Below are 15,995 nucleotides of genomic sequence, written 5' to 3' on the forward strand. Positions count from 1 at the left end.
ACAGAGACTGTGGGGGGTGGGTAGACTGCCCGGTGAAGTAGATGATAACCACAAGGGAAGAGCGCCTCAGCGGCCACAAATATTGATGATGACGGAAAAGGAAAACAGAGAGAGAGAAACAAAAAAAAAAAATAAAAGAAACTCATAAAACGATTCGCTTATTCGTAGCCGGCGCCTCGCTGCCACGAACTGCTTCATATTAGATTAGACACCAGGAGACCCGGACTGCCCGCCCAGACAGTGGAACAGGGGAGGGGGAACCGAACTTACTTCGGCCCGGTTGGCCTAGGGCCCGCCTGTGCTCCCCCGCCTTGGGAGTGGTTCCCCGACAGGTTGGTCGACGACGCCGACGCGCCATACGGGCTGGGCGCCCGCATGCTGCCGCTCGCGCGGTTTCGCAGGTTCTGCGGCTCGGCCGCGTAGGTGCCCGACACGGGGTCGACCGGCGCGCGGTACGAGCTCCGCATCGAGTTCCGCGCCGAGTCCCTTAGGGAATCCCGGTTCGAGTACGGCCCGGAATGCGGCGACCCGGCACGAGGAGGGGCCACGTTGCCCGAGCTCGACAAGGCCGACTCGTCGTCGTCCAGGTCGGTCCTCTTCAACAGCTTGCCGTCGCCGCGGGCCGTGGCACCCAACGCGTCGAGCTCGTTCGCCGTGGTGAGGTGCGTTTGCGACTTCATGAAGGACGTGCGGTCGTCGTTCATGAACTGGTACCGCGTGTCGGGGTTGTTGTGGAAGATCACGATGCCGGTTGTGACGATGAGCATCAAGAGGAGGATGAGCGCGAAGGCGGCGTTGACGATCCAGAGAACGACACCCACTACGCCAATCACCAGCCTCGGCAGCCCGAACACGTCGGTGAAGATGAACAAGAAGATGGCGTTGATGAAGTTGATGGCACATATGGCAATGTTGAACGAGTTGGTACTCTTGTCCATCCATGGCCGCAAGACTGAGGCCGAGATCAGAGCCGCCGCCTCGAGGATGATGAAGGCTACGGCCTGGACTGTGCCGGCACGCTGGGAGAAGGCGATGAACATGGCCTTGACCAGGGTGTAAACGAGGAGGGGCACGATGTAGTAGTATGCCGAAGCGCGGAACTGGACGTATAAGAAGCCCCATTTGTTGAGCGCGTGAGCGTCAGAGAAGAGAATGTACGCCGGGTTCCGGTGGAGTGCGACCGAGCGGCGGGCAATACGGATCACCCTGTAAGCAGCATAACCAAGAGTGATAAGGCTACCAAAGAAGAAGAAGACGGCCAACACCATAGCCGCGGGCGAGTCGTTCTGCGTAAACTCCCACAGACAGAGGATGGCAATCTGGGGAAAGCCAATGAGCAGCCATCTATAAAGGACGCCTACGATGTGTTAGTTGAAAAGGAGGACGAGGGGAAAAAAAACAACAACACAAAAAAAAAAAAAAAAAACTGTTTGCGGGGATGGGTGGGCTATTTTTGCATACCCTTGAGGACGGTCATCCACCCGGCGCGGAACTCGGAGAAAGTGTCGCTCTTGAGGAGATTCATCCTTGCAAGCAACTCGCAGAGTCCCTTGAACAACACCACGCACAAAGCCGCGAAGATCATAAAGATGTAGAAGAAGGTCAAGCCTGTGAGGAAGAGATTGGTCGTCTCAATGCCGGCCCGGAATGCGACTCTTTGGATGCCGTAGACAATGTAGCTTCCATACGACGTCTCAATCGCCCGCTTGACGATGGTGTTGGCCGACCGCCGAACGAGGCTGACGGCTGAATCCACCACTGGCACGGAACGCTTGACCTTCTCGACCTGCACCGACACGGTGTGAAGGGTGTCGAGGATGGTGGATGCCGTGCCGCCGGTGGACCGCTGATACCATGTCAGGATGTCCTGGATGAAGCCGACCCTGATGATGCCCATGCTCCACTGGAAATCCTGGGTCCACGACTTGACGACAGGAGGAAGCGGCACGGCACAGAGACCGAGCATGGCCTGCGCTTGGAAGTAGCCGAACAGCGAAAGAGCGTTGGAGGCGATATGCGAGGCGGCGTTCGAGTAGCCCAGCCCATTGATGATGGCGGAGGAGATGATAGCCAGGATGGCCACGCCCGCAGATGCCCATTTCACGCCGATGAGATCCACTGTACGAGGGTCAGTTGTCAGCTGAACAACCTCGGCCCCTCCCTCGCCCGAACCTCCGACTCACCCGTCATTCCATTGGAGATGTTCGCTTCCAGGCAGGCAACACTCTCCCCAGCCTGATCTCCATCGGTCCTGTTGATGAACACCTGAACGGTCGCGTCGAGGTCGGGAAATGTGTATGCGATGGAAGGAATCTGCTGGATGGCGTCTCTCGTAACCGGGAGGTTGAATGGGTTGCCCATCTTGCCGGATGTCATGGGACACAGGCCGGGGAGGTTGGCGTTACAAGGGTCGAGGATTGTGTGGATGATGGGATATCCATACGCCCAGATGGAAATGTCAAAGATGACATGGCCTTCGATAGACGACGTCGCGATCATGTTGACCGAGGCCGTGAGATTATCCGGGGTGAAGACGACATCGAACAGGCTCGCCGTGAACCCCGAATCTTCCTGGCATGCCGCGAGCGAAGTTGATCGAAGGACATATTCGGCACTTGCAGGGAGGACCGCGGTCGCGAGGGAGGAGAGGAGGATGAGCGGGTTGGTCGGTATGAGGCGCATCGTGGCCGGCACGGCCCGCCAGGGGCCTGGTGGTGATTGTAGTCCAAAGGTTTGTGTTCAAGTGCGCCGGCGCTAGATCTGTGGGGAAAACTGATGGCGTAACCGGATTCTAGAATTCAGAACGTCATCCTAGTTCGCACGTAAATGCAGGCTCTCGATACCGATGGCGGTTCAGGAGCGATATCGATTAGCGCGCTGTTGGGTTTGATCCGGATAGTCAAACGGGTCTCGAGCTTCCAGGTTCAGGTTGACCGGGCCTTCGAGTTGCGGAAAAAAAAGGTGGGGACGAAGAACGAGCGACGGCGACCGAGAGATACCTGCCGACAGTTGCGCACAAGATGTTGTCGGGGCCGCTGAGGTAAAGTCGCAAGATGGACGACTGAAGCAGTTGGTTTGCGAAGAGAGGAAGGGCTGGAACGAGTGAAGTTGGTTGAAAGCGAGTGGGGGGATTGAGGATGCGGGCAACCTCCACAGCAAACGGCAGCAAGACAAGGAAGTCTCGTGTTGGAGAGTTGGCTCAAACAGTTGCAGGGGTTCTTGAGCATGGCATTTGAATGGCCAACACGAGTTGTGGCTGTGCCGCCGAAAATTCCAGGGGAGCGAACGGAAACAAAACGCCAAGCACGCTACCGATCGTACTCCGGGAGAATCTCATGGCGCTAGCCCGATCTAGACTTAACCGCGCTTACCGGGATGAGGTCATTTTGCCTTTGCTTCTGCCGCTGGAGATGTTTGGTTGGCCAACAGAAAATGTGCATCTTCAGATCTGCTTCAACACTGCTCCGCAGTGTATCGTACCCCAGTGGGTATTTCATGAGACTGCTACAAACTAAATGTGTCAAGGTACCTGTAGCTAGCTTGGCTTGCAAATGTAACACCTTCATACCTGGGGGTAAAGAGTTGAAAAGTAAAGTAACGTAACGCGAATAGTTGGTATACAAATGTCCGGCCCTTCCGGGAGCTTATCACGCATCATACGCAGCGAGGAACCGAGTCGCGAACAAAAATGGTGACGGAAATATTGTCGCTTTTTTGCAGTGACAGCGCGAGGGCGGGCACTGCCAAGAGGCCCAGGCATGACTTTGCGGTCGGAGACCAAGACACGGCGAGACGCCGGATTGACACGTGTGTGTACTTGAAAGAACAAGCAGGAAACCGGTATGTGTATGGTATGCGAGTATCCTTGGGGGAAGGAGGGGAACTCTTCCTAGCCACAGACTTTTCGTACTACGCAGATGCCATATAAAGTATGTCCGGGGAGCCTAATTATCATGTCACGGCGAGTTCTGACAAAGTACTGCCCGGACCCTGTTAACACAGATACCGGCAGCCCAAACAACAAAATATCTTACATCATTTGCTACATTTCATAGACGAAACGGAGTCACAATAATTATTCCTGCCTTACCAGATTTTTTTTGGGGGGGAGGGGGGGAAGAAGAGGGGCGGGGTGAGAAGGGGGGTGGGTACTTGCCGTTTACACTAAAAGATCGCAATGGAAAGAAAGCACAGGATTCCAATTTGACTGGCGCAGCAAAGGAGAATGGTGCTCGCTGCGGCATCGCAGCATTCTGGGTATAAAAAGGCCTTTGTTCAAGCTGGCTCCGGGCATGAAAAATGAGTGGAATGAGCTCAGTCGAGGGCATGCCAACTCCCCGTTATTTGGATAGTAGAAGGGCATGTGAACGAAACCAAAGACGGATGAATGGATAATGAGACATGCAGATTCCAACAGGACCTTTGTGGTTGTTATCCCCGCGGTGCGACCTTCAGGTTCGCATCTTACCGCCTTTTCTTCAACCGGTGCTGATCTTCCACTACACTACCAGACAAGCCAAATAAAACTTCCTGAAACTTATTTAATGAAGAGGATGTTTGTTCGCTCCATGTGCTGATCTGCGCTGCCCGCTGAACAAAGGTCTGGACCCTCAAAGGTTGCGAAGTCTGGAGTGGAGAGGCTGATGGAGGCGTAGTGGGGCGATGGCGAATCATTGGCCTTCCTTTGTGGCCGCAGGGTCTCAAGTATCTTATCGCGGAATTGTCGCGCTCCATCGCGGCCGACTTCTGGAAGCCATTTGGATCCCCTCAGTACACGGCAAGCAAAGCACAGGCTGGTATCGCTCGCACCGCGAATTTCCACGGGCTCTTGCTCTCTCCCTCTCTCTCTCTCGCTCTCTCTCTCCCCATACGGGCTTTCCCTTGACGCAGCAAAAATACGAGGATTTTGCGCCTCCGGGTTTGGCACCAAGTTGACAAAGATGCGGTCTATTTGACCCGTGCAGCAGCTACCCCTCTCCTGTCTCTGCCGCCTCGCCGACAAAGCCGCTGCGCCCCTCGCGAGGGCATCCGACACCACGGCCACTCGCACGCTCGTCCGGTTCCCTCGCCATCACCATAGGCTCGGTCGCCCCGAAATCTGGGCCCGCCAGCAGCTTCTGCCAATCAGAGCCATCGGGCTGATCGTCTCCGCTGCAGCTCGTCTCGCGGCGCCTATTGTGAGCATGCCCTCCTCGGGCAAGAAGGTTGCGTCGACCGCGACCGCCGAACCGCCGTCAAAGAAACGCAAGCTCGACGCGACAGAGCAAAAGTACTACGCCGTCCGCGCCGGCTTCAAGCCCGGCGTCTACACTACCTGGGCCATCTGCCAACAGCAAATAACCGGTTTCAAGGGAGCTCAGTGTGCGTAGCATTCGCCCGTACTTGCCACGAATGCCTAGCTAATTGGTATCGCTTTTAGTCAAGTCTTTCCTCAATTACGAAGATGCTTCGGCGTTCGCTGCCGGCCGCGACCCTCCTTCCGCAAGCAGCGAGAGCAAGCCGCCGCGGTTCTACGGCGTCGCGGTGGGACGCAAGCCGGGTGTGTACACGGACTGGTCGGCTGCACAGGAGGCGATTGTAGGCTGGAAGGGGCCCAAGTTCAAAAAGTTCGACACACGGGCGGAAGCCGAGGCGTTTGTGCGCTCCTACAGCGCCTCGGGTCGGGGGCCAACGTCTACTGCTGCTTCCGAAACGGAGCAGGACGGGGTCGATTCGGTTGAAGAACCGCCTCATAAGAGAGCCAGGGCAACCTCGAAACCGACAAATACACGGACTGACGTGGTCGTCATCTACACAGATGGGAGCAGCCTAGGGAACGGCCGGCTAGGCGCAACCGCTGGTGTGGGGGTCTACTTTGGTCCTGGCGATCCCAGGTATGTTCTGCCATCAACACCGCACCAGCGCCCGGCCTTGACGTGTGCTGACGAATATGGTCTCGTGTAAGAAATATTTCCGAACGCCTGAAAGGCGAGACGCAAACCAACCAGCGAGCCGAGCTCACGGCCATCCTCCGCGCCCTCGAGACTGTCGATCTCACACAAGACGTCGAGATCCGCACCGACAGCAAGTACGCTATCCAGTGCGTTACCGAGTGGTACCTCAACTGGGAGCGCAACGGCTGGATGACCCGTGCCGGACCCGTCAAGAATCAGGATCTCGTCCAGCTGGTCCGGGACAAGCTCGATGAGAGGGAAGCCAATGGTGGCCGCACCCAGTTCATCTGGGTCAAAGGACACGACACGGACCAGGGTAATATCGCTGCGGATCGGTTGGCGGTTGAGGGCGCACAGAAGTGATACCCTTCGATGCTGTTGGGCGCGGGGCGTTTTATTGGGAGTTGGCGTGCATTTTCTGACCCAACAACACTATGAGCCATCGGCGGGTTGCATCTTACAGTGAGCGTTCATTTTATCGGATCGGCGTTTATCCTATGGTTCGCACTCGACTCGTCCTGGCACCCAAGCAGGGCCGATCGAAAGATTTCCTAGCTTTGCTTACGTATGTACCTATGCATTCCTCAACAAGCTGATGGGCAGTCGACTGCATGAGCTTTCGCCTCGAAGCCTATCATCTTCCCCGTGAAGTTGCAGCCACGGAACCAAAGACTTTGGATGGAGAAATGGGTCATGCCCTCTCCAACGAAGGATCCTAGATGAGCAGTGTTAGATGAATCTAATCTTGAGGTTATGGGGAAGATCCTACATGGTTTAAGCTTGTCTGGGCCCGGATTAGGACGTTAATTAACCTTCACACAGACGACAAGCCAGTGCTCTGCCGTTACGAACCTTCAGCTTCTTATCACGGTTTTGGTGGCCGGCAACAACGGCACAGAAGAACGGCCCTCCCTTCCTCTTACTTATGTAAGAAGGATGATGGCCATGAGAGAAAAAGAAATCAGAGAATGGAGGAGCTGGGTGCATAGTAATATTCAAGCAAATGTCACACGCGCATGCCCATCGTTTGCTTTGCTCTGCTGTTGGGAATAGGCGCCACATCGGTTTCTAATAAGGCCGAATCAACTCGAGTAATTACTGTGGTAATGTTCTTGACCTTAGTCAGATCACTGGGCCCCTATTCGTTCCCAGCCTTCTCGCCACTCAGCGGGATGGGGCATCCCGATGATCGACGCATCCCCGTATATAATATATCCTCTAGAACGTAAGAGCAAAGGAGAAGCTATTTAGTAATATATTGAGGGTGAGTTACCCTCACCCACCGCTGTCGAAGGGAGGTACCCGATGAGATCTGCATCCTGTTGAGGGAGGAAGCATTAACATAAAAAGGGGGGTTGAGGTGTGATGCAGAGCAGGTTTACCCTGTGATATTTCGACCTCTGTGTGAAAATAGCCTCACTATATTATATCGCTCGATCATAGTGGTGCGACTTTGCAGCTCCTGATGGATGTTTTGGATACTGTGTGTTTTGGTAGCAAATGATAGGTCCAGACCGTACCTACCTAGTTTTCCATGATCAATAATAATGGAAGCGAGAATTGGCTATTGTCCACTGGGAGATTCCATCCGATGCCAGGTCCCTGCGTCACAGCCAGTCGCTGGTGGAAAGACCCCGACCTGCCCCTCAAGTGTCAATGTCAGCCATACGTCATGAGATACATTCGCGGGGCTCGAGCCACAAGGGGCTACTTTATATGTCACCAGTGCCGACCTGAGCGTTTCAATAACCTCCCCAAACTCAATACCTTGCTTTACCAGGTATTTTAGCTAGCTAATTTACCAAGCCTTACATTACGTACTCACTCACCCAAAGCTTATTAAACCACAAGTCGACATGCTCCTCCCAAAGCAGGCTGGAGTCAACCTCCGGGCCCTCTCGCGGGCGACCCGGTGCCTGTCAACCACGGCCGCCCGTCCTTGGGCAACTCCGACAAGTCAATACCCGTCCAGTGAGCAACGGAGCGGGAGCGGCGGCGGCACCCCGGTGGACGACATCGACCTGGTCTTTGACTACCCCACCGAAGGCCAGACCAGTCATCAAAAGCAGCCCCTGGAATCGCAAGGGCTCGACTACCACTCGGCCCTGCCGCGCCGCCCCAAGGCCGAGAACCTGGCGGGAAAGATGGGCAAGGAGATGGGTTCCACTGACAGCTACGTCAAGTACGCTGGCTGCTTGAAACGCAGTTTGCGATGTCCGAGGAGAGTTGAGTTGACTGGACATGGCTGACCTCTTTCGACAAACAAAATAGGTATAGATACATCGGCCTCGGCGCCCTTGGCCTGGCCGGCCTGTACATGATGATGCGGCGGACAAACTCCAAATCCGCAAGTAACATGACGAAGCCGGGAGACTCGGCCGCCCAGAAGTCCGCGGATATTAAGATGGAGAGGATGCTCGGGCGCGGTAGGTGATCGACTAAGTCAGGCACGGCTCGATACAGGTGCGATGGGAGGGAGCACGGGAGGGTTTCGAGGCCAATGGGACATTATTAGCGAAGACGAGACAGATTGTTCCTAGCTTCGCCTTTTTGCAGTCCTTACGTTGGAGAAGAGGTGATTTGCCCTTCGATATAGTAATTCTTGCAGCACATGAATCATCTTGATTCTTCAATGTTCATCCGATGATCAGGAAGGCGGTATTAACTATGAGACCATAATTGCGACAGACCTGCTATTATTAATTTGTTGTTCGGGGGGGTTATTTGGTTGTTTCTGCTTCCTATCAACCAGTGTGAGATGTCTGGTAGTAGGTGCAGGTCGCATTTACTGGTCTAGAAGCTAAACACGATAATAGACTTCTTCCCGAGCAGCACTCCGCAAATATCTTGACATAACTATTATTAACCATCCAGATGCTGTTTGCAGCATTCGACTCGTCCTCAGTTTTAAGATGGTTTCGGCAAACATCACCCGGTTGCTGGCCACCTACATCAATGCCTTGCACATCCTTCATTACCACAAAGTCTTGGACGGCTACGGCCATCTATCGGTCCGGAACCCTTATAATCCACAAACCTTCTTCATGATGCGCCAGATAGCGCCAGCCTTAGTTTCTGGGCCTGAAGACATTGGCGAGTATCGTATTATGGACGCCGAACCGGTTAACCCTGGTGCTCCAGCGGCGCCGTCCGAGCGCTACATTCACAGCGAGGTTCTCAAACGATACCCCGACATCAATGTTGCGTTGCATGGGCACCCAGAGGAGCTCATCGCGTACAGCATCAGCAACGTCCCCTTGCGACCCGTGATTCATATGGCCCCGGTCCTTGGTACGGGGTCTCAGCTGACAAGAAGGATTATTTGAACCAACGTTGACCCGTTGATTAATATGATAATTAGGCAAAGAAGTGCCCGTATTCAACATCACAGAACATTATCTTCCGAACGACACACGGGACTTTCTGGTGCGCGATCAGCGCCTCGGTTCTGCGCTGGCAGCGCTATTCGACTCGCCCACGCCATGCGGCATCGGGAGCAGCGTACAGAGTCACCATGGTGATGAAGATGCGGCAGACCATGGAAGCGCTAGTCGTCGTGGTACAACTCTAGGATCCAGTCGCCATCTCAGTGACGATCACGGCGAGGATTACGGAGTCTGCCGCAACGACCGCAACGATGTCGGAAACGACCATTCCGCCTGTTCCAATGACGGCGCGGACTATCCTTCGCACAACATCGTACTGATGCAATCCCACGGATTTACTGCCGTGGCAACCGACATCAGGATAGCCACATACGAGGGGATCTACGCCGTGGTCAACGCCAGAGTCCAGGCAGAAGCGCTCAAGATCCAGCACGCCTATCACGCCAACCAGCCCCACGATGGCAATGACTGGGTTGTGTACCTGAATGAACGGCAGATTAGAGATAGCTGGGCAACCGAGATCAACATTCTCGAGAAGCCCTGGGAAATGTGGGTGAGGGAGGTCAAGGTTAACCCTCTGTATGTTAATGAGTTAGATTCTTGATACGGAAGCCCGCCATGGGATGAGGAGGAACAGTGTGAAAAGACCAGAGTTTGACTCGCGGGACTGTCTCCGAAAAGATGTTGTCGAACCCGGGGAGCTGGAAAAGAAAGTATACTTAGGGTGCGATGGAATTGTTATTCAGGACAAGATATAATATAGCACAGTATCACGCCGACGGCCCGTCTGCCCGAGTACGATGAGATCAATAGAGTCGCCGACGACAACTTCCGGAAATTCAACGGCAAGCAGCTGGGCGACCCGGTCACGGGTGCCGAGATCATCTACGAGGTCGTCACCTCCACGGGCGTTGCCGAGGGCAAGGAATTTCCTTCATTTCTCCCGCTCCGCAGTGACGCCGTGGCAGAAATATCGAAAACGGCACAGAAAACTTTGGATGACGCCCAGAAGTGCCGCCCCATTAGTGCATCGAGCGACTTCCCAGAAGGAGCATAAGGGTCCTGGAGTCGTGATTGTCGTCGCGGTCTGAGAGGAAATAACGACGGAGGACGAGATGAGTTGATCTTCAGGATATCTATTGCAGGGAGATTTGACTTGTCATGGGCCATGACACTGCGCTGATGGCTGCAACTCTTCAGATGGGGAAGTATTCGTACGTTTGTATGTAGTTGCGCACGTAGTGGGGCAGGCACAGCGGGATCGACAGGGTCAAAAGCTTATCGATAAGAAGATAGCGAAATTCCCGCCAAAATTTCCCTCCCGCTCTCGTCGCGGCCAATATTTTCTGCCCATGTCCGCGATCACTTGCAGGTTCTGTATTTCACCTTGACGGATCGTTCCCCTGCATCTGCACCCTGTAACCATGTCGGTCGGGACGAAGCACCCCCGCAGCGAAGGGGAAGATCAAGACGTCCGCCTGGCCAAGAAAGCAAAGACGGACGAGAATGCGCAAACCACGACCGACAGTGACCCTTCTGCGGTGAAGATTGAGAAGAAGAAGAAGAAGAAAGAGAAGAGGGACAAAAAAGAGAAGAAGGAAAAGAGGGATAAGAAGGAGAAAAAGGAAAAGAAAGCGAGGGAGGATCAGTCCGAGGAGGATATCGGGGAGCAACAGAGTGGTGATAGCGTTGAGGCGGATTCCGAGGACAGGCCCGCGAAGAAGGATAAGAAGAAGAAGAAAGATAAGAAAGATAAGAAGGACAAGAGGGATGAAGAGACGTCTAATGTCCCAGAAGAGTTGGCGCCGACCCCGACCGAGCAGAACGGAGGGTCCAATGGCACCGATGCCACGCCCAACAAGAGCCCAGTCCAGCGCAACGGGGCCACCTACACTTACCAGCAAACCGAGGCCCTTCATGCCGTTCCGGAGACAGAGATCCAGGAGTATTTGAAGAAGCACGAAATCTCCATTTCCGACCCATCCGACGCCAAGCTTCGCCCCGTCATTCAGTTCTCGCACCTCCCCAGCTCGACCCTGCTCTCTAAGAACCCGTTCGCCTCCTTTACCGCCCCGACCCCGATCCAGGCGGCCTCGTGGCCCTTTGCGCTCTCCGGTCGCGACGTCATCGGGATTGCCGAGACGGGTTCAGGCAAGACCATGGCCTTCTCCCTGCCGTGCGTCGAGGCCCTCGCATCCCGCCCGAGGCCGAAACATTCCAAGGGCGGCAAGACAGCCTGCGCCCGCGCCGTGGTTGTGTCGCCGACCCGTGAGCTCGCCATGCAGACGCACGCCGCCATGTCGTCGCTGGCCTCGCTCGTCGGCCTGTCCGCCGTGTGCCTCTACGGCGGCGCGTCCAAAGACGAGCAGCGCGCGCTGCTGCGCAAGAACAGCGGAGCCGACATCATCGTCGCGACACCTGGGCGGTTGAAGGACTTCCTCTCGGAGGGCTGCGTATCGCTGTCCGACGTCATGTTCGCCGTGCTCGACGAAGCTGACCGCATGCTCGACAAGGGCTTCGAGGAGGATATCAAGCTCATTCTCGGCAGCTGCCCGCCGCGTGAGAAGCGCCAGACGCTCATGTTCACGGCCACGTGGCCGATGAGCGTGCGCGGGCTTGCCGAGGGCTTCATGGTCGACCCCGTCAAGGTGACCATTGGCAACCGTACCCGCGCGGGCGACGAGAACGGAGGGGGCAGCGGGTCGACCGAGCTGCAGGCCAACACCCGCATCGAGCAGAAGGTCGAGGTGGTCGATCCCAATGCTAAGGAGCAGCGGCTTCTCGAGTTGCTCAGGGAGGCGCAGAAGGGGAGCGGCAAGAACGACAGGATATTGGTCTTCTGCCTCTACAAGAAGGAGGCTGTCCGCGTGGAGCAGTTCTTGGAGAGGAAGGGCATCCGGGTGGCGAGCATCCACGGCGACCTGCGGCAAGATCAGCGGACGCGCAGCCTTGAGGCGTTCAAGTCCGGCAAGACGACCGTCTTGGTTGCGACCGATGTTGCCGCGCGTGGCCTAGATATTCCCGAGGTCAAGCTGGTCATCAATGTTACGGTATGTTACCGCTCAAGGCATGTCGGAAGTCGGGAAGCTAACCGACCGGGTTCAAAGTTCCCTCTCACCATTGAAGACTATGTCCATCGCATTGGGCGAACCGGGCGAGCCGGCAGATCCGGCAAGGCCATTACCCTGTTCACCCAGCACGATAAGGCGCACTCTGGCTCGTAAGTACCATACCGTACTTGTCAAACCTCGCGCTTGTTCCAGTACTAACTTCTTACCTAAAAGGCTTATCAACATCCTGAGGGGCGCTAATCAGCCAGTCCCGGAGGAGTTGCTGAAGTTTGGTACGACGGTCAAGAAGAAGGCCCATGAGTCTTACGGTGCCTTCTTCAAAGATGTGGACATGAGCAAGAAGGGGACCAAGATCACGTTTGATTAGACTAATTATTAGACCGGCTTGCAAGGCGTTTGACGAATGATTTCACTCTCTTTCCACGACTCGACAGATTTCAATTCCGAGCAAGCAACGCATGTTCAATCAACATGCACACTGCCTGCCACCCGCGAATCATTTTTCTCAAGCAGTAACCGTATCGACATATTTGACCTTCCCGTCTTCTATCCGAATCTCGTGGCTGTCCGGCAAGCTCCCCAGAGCGTCGAAGCTGCACAGCACATCTACGCTGCCCACCACCTCGTCAATCACATACTTCCGGTTCCCATTGTTCCTCTGGCTCCCTCCCCGCGGCAACTGCGCGCCGTAGGGCGGCGTCGGGTCCGAGGCCGAGGTGACGAGCGTGTAGCTCGCGCAGGCGACCGCGTCGGCCGTCGAGCGGGACAGGTCGACCTTGAGCGGCTGCGAGAAGACGCAGGTGCTGCCGATGGAGGCCGGCCGGTTGTTCTCTTGGTAGGTGAAGTTGGCGGAGAAGGGCAGCGAGGTTACGTTTCCTGCCGAGACGGCCGTGACGAATTCGGAGGCCGCGGCGAGCAGGTCGGCGCGCGTGCAGGCTGCGAGGGCCGGGGTGGCGGTGGAGAGGAGGATGATAAAGGTAGAGGTTATTATGAAGATGGATCGGATCTTTGACGAAAACATGGCGTAGAAAGGAGGTCTGTGGTGTCTAGTGGTGTTCCTTCAGGGACTGCTGTTGCCGTCGAGATCCATGCGTAATAATCCAAAGCTCCGCTGCCGAGATGCCGGGCTCTGGTCTCGAACCTTAACTATAAATAATCCACCCCCGGATTCACCTGGGGGAACCAAGCATCCGTTACTTGCCATAAACAACGAACAGGCAAATGCCGGCCTCAATTTAGGCGGGTATTGAGCCGGGTACAATCAACTGGCGGCGCTGAGGATTCCCAGACTTCATATGCTCTGGCCATATACACACACCTGGGGGAGGTCGAACTCAATAACGGATTCACCGTGACGGGTAAGTCGAGCCCTCACGGAATTGCGGAATTGAGAGATAATCGCAAGGGATTAAGTGTGGAGGAATGCATGTAAGTGTTGGGTACAGCTTTTGTGGAACGTGATCATTTTCGTGAACTGAGTTTATGCCTCTGAAATCCCTGCGAGTTCAAGGGATTCCATGTACAATACATACACTTCTTCTCATGGAGCCCCTCGGGTTCCCCGAAGAGCCTGGAACACGCCGTACAAGAACCGCCGTTCGGACACGGCACTGTTTCGCGTTGTTAGCATTCAACGTCTCATCGTAAGAGGGTCCGGAAAAGAAAACACGAAGAAAAGAAAAACTTACACGACAAGAACAAACGGCAGGGCAACCGAGGCGACTCTGACCAGGTCCATCACGGCCTCCTTCACGCCAAGTGGGACCTCCTCCTCTGATGCTGCCGAGCGAACGAGCTTCCGGACGACCTGAGAGGCAACCGCGCCCGCCAGCACGGACGCGGGCGAGGGCATGACGTCGAGCAGGTCGAAGCGGTGCCCCTTCGCGGCGAAATATCGGCTTATGAAAACGGCACACCAGGCGATGCGGCAGGCCATGTTGATGCCGTTGGCAACGACCAGCCCCACGGCGCCCCAGCCCAGTAGCCGCAGGAAGACGAAGCCGGCGGCGGCGAAGGCGACTGAGAAGGCGGCCATCCATGCGCTCTGCCGGTGGACCTCGGCCTCGGTCGCGACCGAGGCCACAAAGGCCTCGGCCACGCCGTTGATGGCCAGCAGCGGGACGTACCACGCGTAGGCGGCCAGGCAGGCGCCCGCGCCGGAGCCGGCCCAGCGGCGGCCGGCGACGAGGGAGAGCAGGGGGCCGGCGGCGGTCGGGCCGAGGGCCGTGACGACGAGGGAGAGGAGGAGGTAGGATTTGAGGAGGGACTGGAGAGCTGTTTTGGCCCGAGAGACTGCCCCCCGTGCTGCTGCTGCTGCTTCCGCTGCTTCCGCTGCTGGCTCGGTCTCGGTCTCGGATTGGGGTTTCGATCTGGCTTCCGGAGAAGACTGTCTTGCTGGGGACGCTTCTGTGGCGGCGGCGGCGGCAGCGGCAGCAGCGGCAGCAGCAGCATCGGAAGGGGCGAGAAGGCGGCTGAAGTAGCTGCGACTGCTTTCCTCGATGGGCTGGAAGACCAGGCGGGCGACAAGGCCGCCGTAGTTGTTGGCGAGGGCATACACCCCCTGGGCCGTGGGCGTGGACAAGATGCTGACGAGGAACGTGTCACCCTGGGTGAGTATGTGCTTCACCACGCTCTGGGCCATCATGCTGGAGGCGAGCTGCAGGGTAGGGCGGTAGAAGTAGGAGAGGACGAAGACGGATTTGCCCGATGGTTGTTGAGGTGGTGCTGTCGTGCTATAAGGAGCGGTGATGCGGAGAGGAAGAAGGGAGAAGCCTTCCCTCCTTGCCAGCGCGGCCCCGTGCCAGGTGTAGACTGCGAGCAGCCCAAGCCCGTAGCTCAACTGGCCCAGGGCAAACGGCAGGACGCCCAGATCGCGACCGGCTCCCCAGGCTGCTGTTCCGAGCGTGACTATGCAGCGCAGAAACGTGGCAACCGATTCGCCAGCTGCACGAGTGCCGAACTGCAGTCGAGTCTGCATCACGACGAAGGCGGGTTCCGAGGCGAGCTCCAGGACAGCGGCGACGGCGTAGATGTAGAGGGAAACGACCAAGTTGGGCGCGGATAGCAGGGTGCTTGCGCTCAGAGAGTCGAGATAGAGCCACCCAAAGAGAAATGCGAGCGGAACGCCCAGGGCAAGGGCGAGATAGCCCAGGTTGACTACGGCCTGGGCAGATTGGTTGACATGGCCATTCTGTTTGTTGTCCTTCTTGTCCGGGAGGCCTGTCAGGTCCTGTCTCTGGATGGCAACCCTCAGGCTCTCCCGGGCAAAGAAGATGACGGACAGGTAGTAGACTTCGAGCTGCGTCGACACCCCCAGAAGCTGGGCAGTCAGAAATCGCAGCAGCACCTGGTTGGCCACAAAAGTGATGGCGCGCGAGACCACTTGCAGCACGATCAGCAGGGACGCGCCTCGCAGCGCTCGCGTGCTGCTGCTGCCCGTTTTCTCTGTCGCCGCCATCGGCCCCAACTCAAACGCGGCAGGAGGTGATAAGGGAACAAAAAAGAATGTTGGCGCCAATTGAGATAGCTCGGCGAGGTCTCCTGGAGCCTGGGTTCTCCCAGGGAACCGAGAGCTGTGATGTGTTTCCGTTTGGGAGTGTGGGTCG

General features: G+C 56.4%; 8 protein-coding genes across 8 annotated transcripts; 5 read left to right on the forward strand and 3 right to left on the reverse strand.

Annotated features, from left to right (window-relative positions):
* Positions 1 to 168: 168 nt before the first annotated feature.
* Positions 169 to 2,790, reverse strand: MYCTH_2307790 (uncharacterized protein). The gene is made up of 4 exons (XM_003664645.1): positions 2,184 to 2,790; positions 1,462 to 2,118; positions 267 to 1,357; positions 169 to 189 (listed from the first exon to the last, which is right to left on the reverse strand). The coding sequence occupies exons 1-3, from the start codon at positions 2,680 to 2,682 to the stop codon at positions 267 to 269; spliced, it is 2,247 nt and encodes a 748-aa protein (XP_003664693.1). The 5' UTR covers positions 2,683 to 2,790; the 3' UTR covers positions 169 to 189.
* A 2,269-nt stretch (positions 2,791 to 5,059) lies between these two features.
* Positions 5,060 to 6,518, forward strand: MYCTH_2307792 (uncharacterized protein). Its single transcript, XM_003664646.1, has 3 exons — positions 5,060 to 5,361; positions 5,420 to 5,873; positions 5,945 to 6,518. Exons 1-3 carry the CDS (start codon positions 5,184 to 5,186, stop codon positions 6,294 to 6,296), a joined length of 984 nt encoding a protein of 327 aa, XP_003664694.1. The 5' UTR covers positions 5,060 to 5,183; the 3' UTR covers positions 6,297 to 6,518.
* A 1,271-nt stretch (positions 6,519 to 7,789) lies between these two features.
* MYCTH_2119667 (uncharacterized protein) lies at positions 7,790 to 8,367 on the forward strand (the record flags this gene model as incomplete). The annotated part of the gene is made up of 2 exons (XM_003664647.1): positions 7,790 to 8,115; positions 8,211 to 8,367. The coding sequence occupies 2 exons, from the start codon at positions 7,790 to 7,792 to the stop codon at positions 8,365 to 8,367; spliced, it is 483 nt and encodes a 160-aa protein (XP_003664695.1).
* A 478-nt stretch (positions 8,368 to 8,845) lies between these two features.
* On the forward strand, positions 8,846 to 9,923 carry MYCTH_2064998 (uncharacterized protein; the record flags this gene model as incomplete). The annotated part of the gene is made up of 3 exons (XM_003664648.1): positions 8,846 to 9,224; positions 9,295 to 9,434; positions 9,540 to 9,923. The coding sequence occupies 3 exons, from the start codon at positions 8,846 to 8,848 to the stop codon at positions 9,921 to 9,923; spliced, it is 903 nt and encodes a 300-aa protein (XP_003664696.1).
* Positions 9,924 to 10,097: 174 nt separating this feature from the next.
* Positions 10,098 to 10,376, forward strand: MYCTH_2064312 (uncharacterized protein; the record flags this gene model as incomplete). Its single annotated transcript, XM_003664649.1, has 1 exon — positions 10,098 to 10,376. A coding segment is annotated over one exon (279 nt), but the record flags the coding sequence as incomplete, so codon positions are not given.
* Positions 10,377 to 10,660: 284 nt separating this feature from the next.
* Positions 10,661 to 12,596, forward strand: MYCTH_2307795 (uncharacterized protein). The gene is made up of 2 exons (XM_003664650.1): positions 10,661 to 12,369; positions 12,427 to 12,596. The coding sequence occupies exons 1-2, from the start codon at positions 10,744 to 10,746 to the stop codon at positions 12,541 to 12,543; spliced, it is 1,743 nt and encodes a 580-aa protein (XP_003664698.1). The 5' UTR covers positions 10,661 to 10,743; the 3' UTR covers positions 12,544 to 12,596.
* A 230-nt stretch (positions 12,597 to 12,826) lies between these two features.
* Positions 12,827 to 13,594, reverse strand: MYCTH_2307798 (uncharacterized protein). The gene has a single exon (XM_003664651.1). The coding sequence runs from the start codon at positions 13,409 to 13,411 to the stop codon at positions 12,896 to 12,898; it is 516 nt and encodes a 171-aa protein (XP_003664699.1). The 5' UTR covers positions 13,412 to 13,594; the 3' UTR covers positions 12,827 to 12,895.
* A 222-nt stretch (positions 13,595 to 13,816) lies between these two features.
* Positions 13,817 to 15,958, reverse strand: MYCTH_2307799 (uncharacterized protein). Its single transcript, XM_003664652.1, has 2 exons — positions 14,079 to 15,958; positions 13,817 to 14,000 (listed from the first exon to the last, which is right to left on the reverse strand). The coding sequence occupies exons 1-2, from the start codon at positions 15,845 to 15,847 to the stop codon at positions 13,931 to 13,933; spliced, it is 1,839 nt and encodes a 612-aa protein (XP_003664700.1). The 5' UTR covers positions 15,848 to 15,958; the 3' UTR covers positions 13,817 to 13,930.
* Positions 15,959 to 15,995: the final 37 nt, after the last annotated feature.

Source organism: Thermothelomyces thermophilus, chromosome 4 (assembly GCF_000226095.1).
Source record: "Thermothelomyces thermophilus ATCC 42464 chromosome 4, complete sequence".
In the NCBI taxonomy this organism is placed as follows: domain Eukaryota; kingdom Fungi; phylum Ascomycota; class Sordariomycetes; order Sordariales; family Chaetomiaceae; genus Thermothelomyces; species Thermothelomyces thermophilus.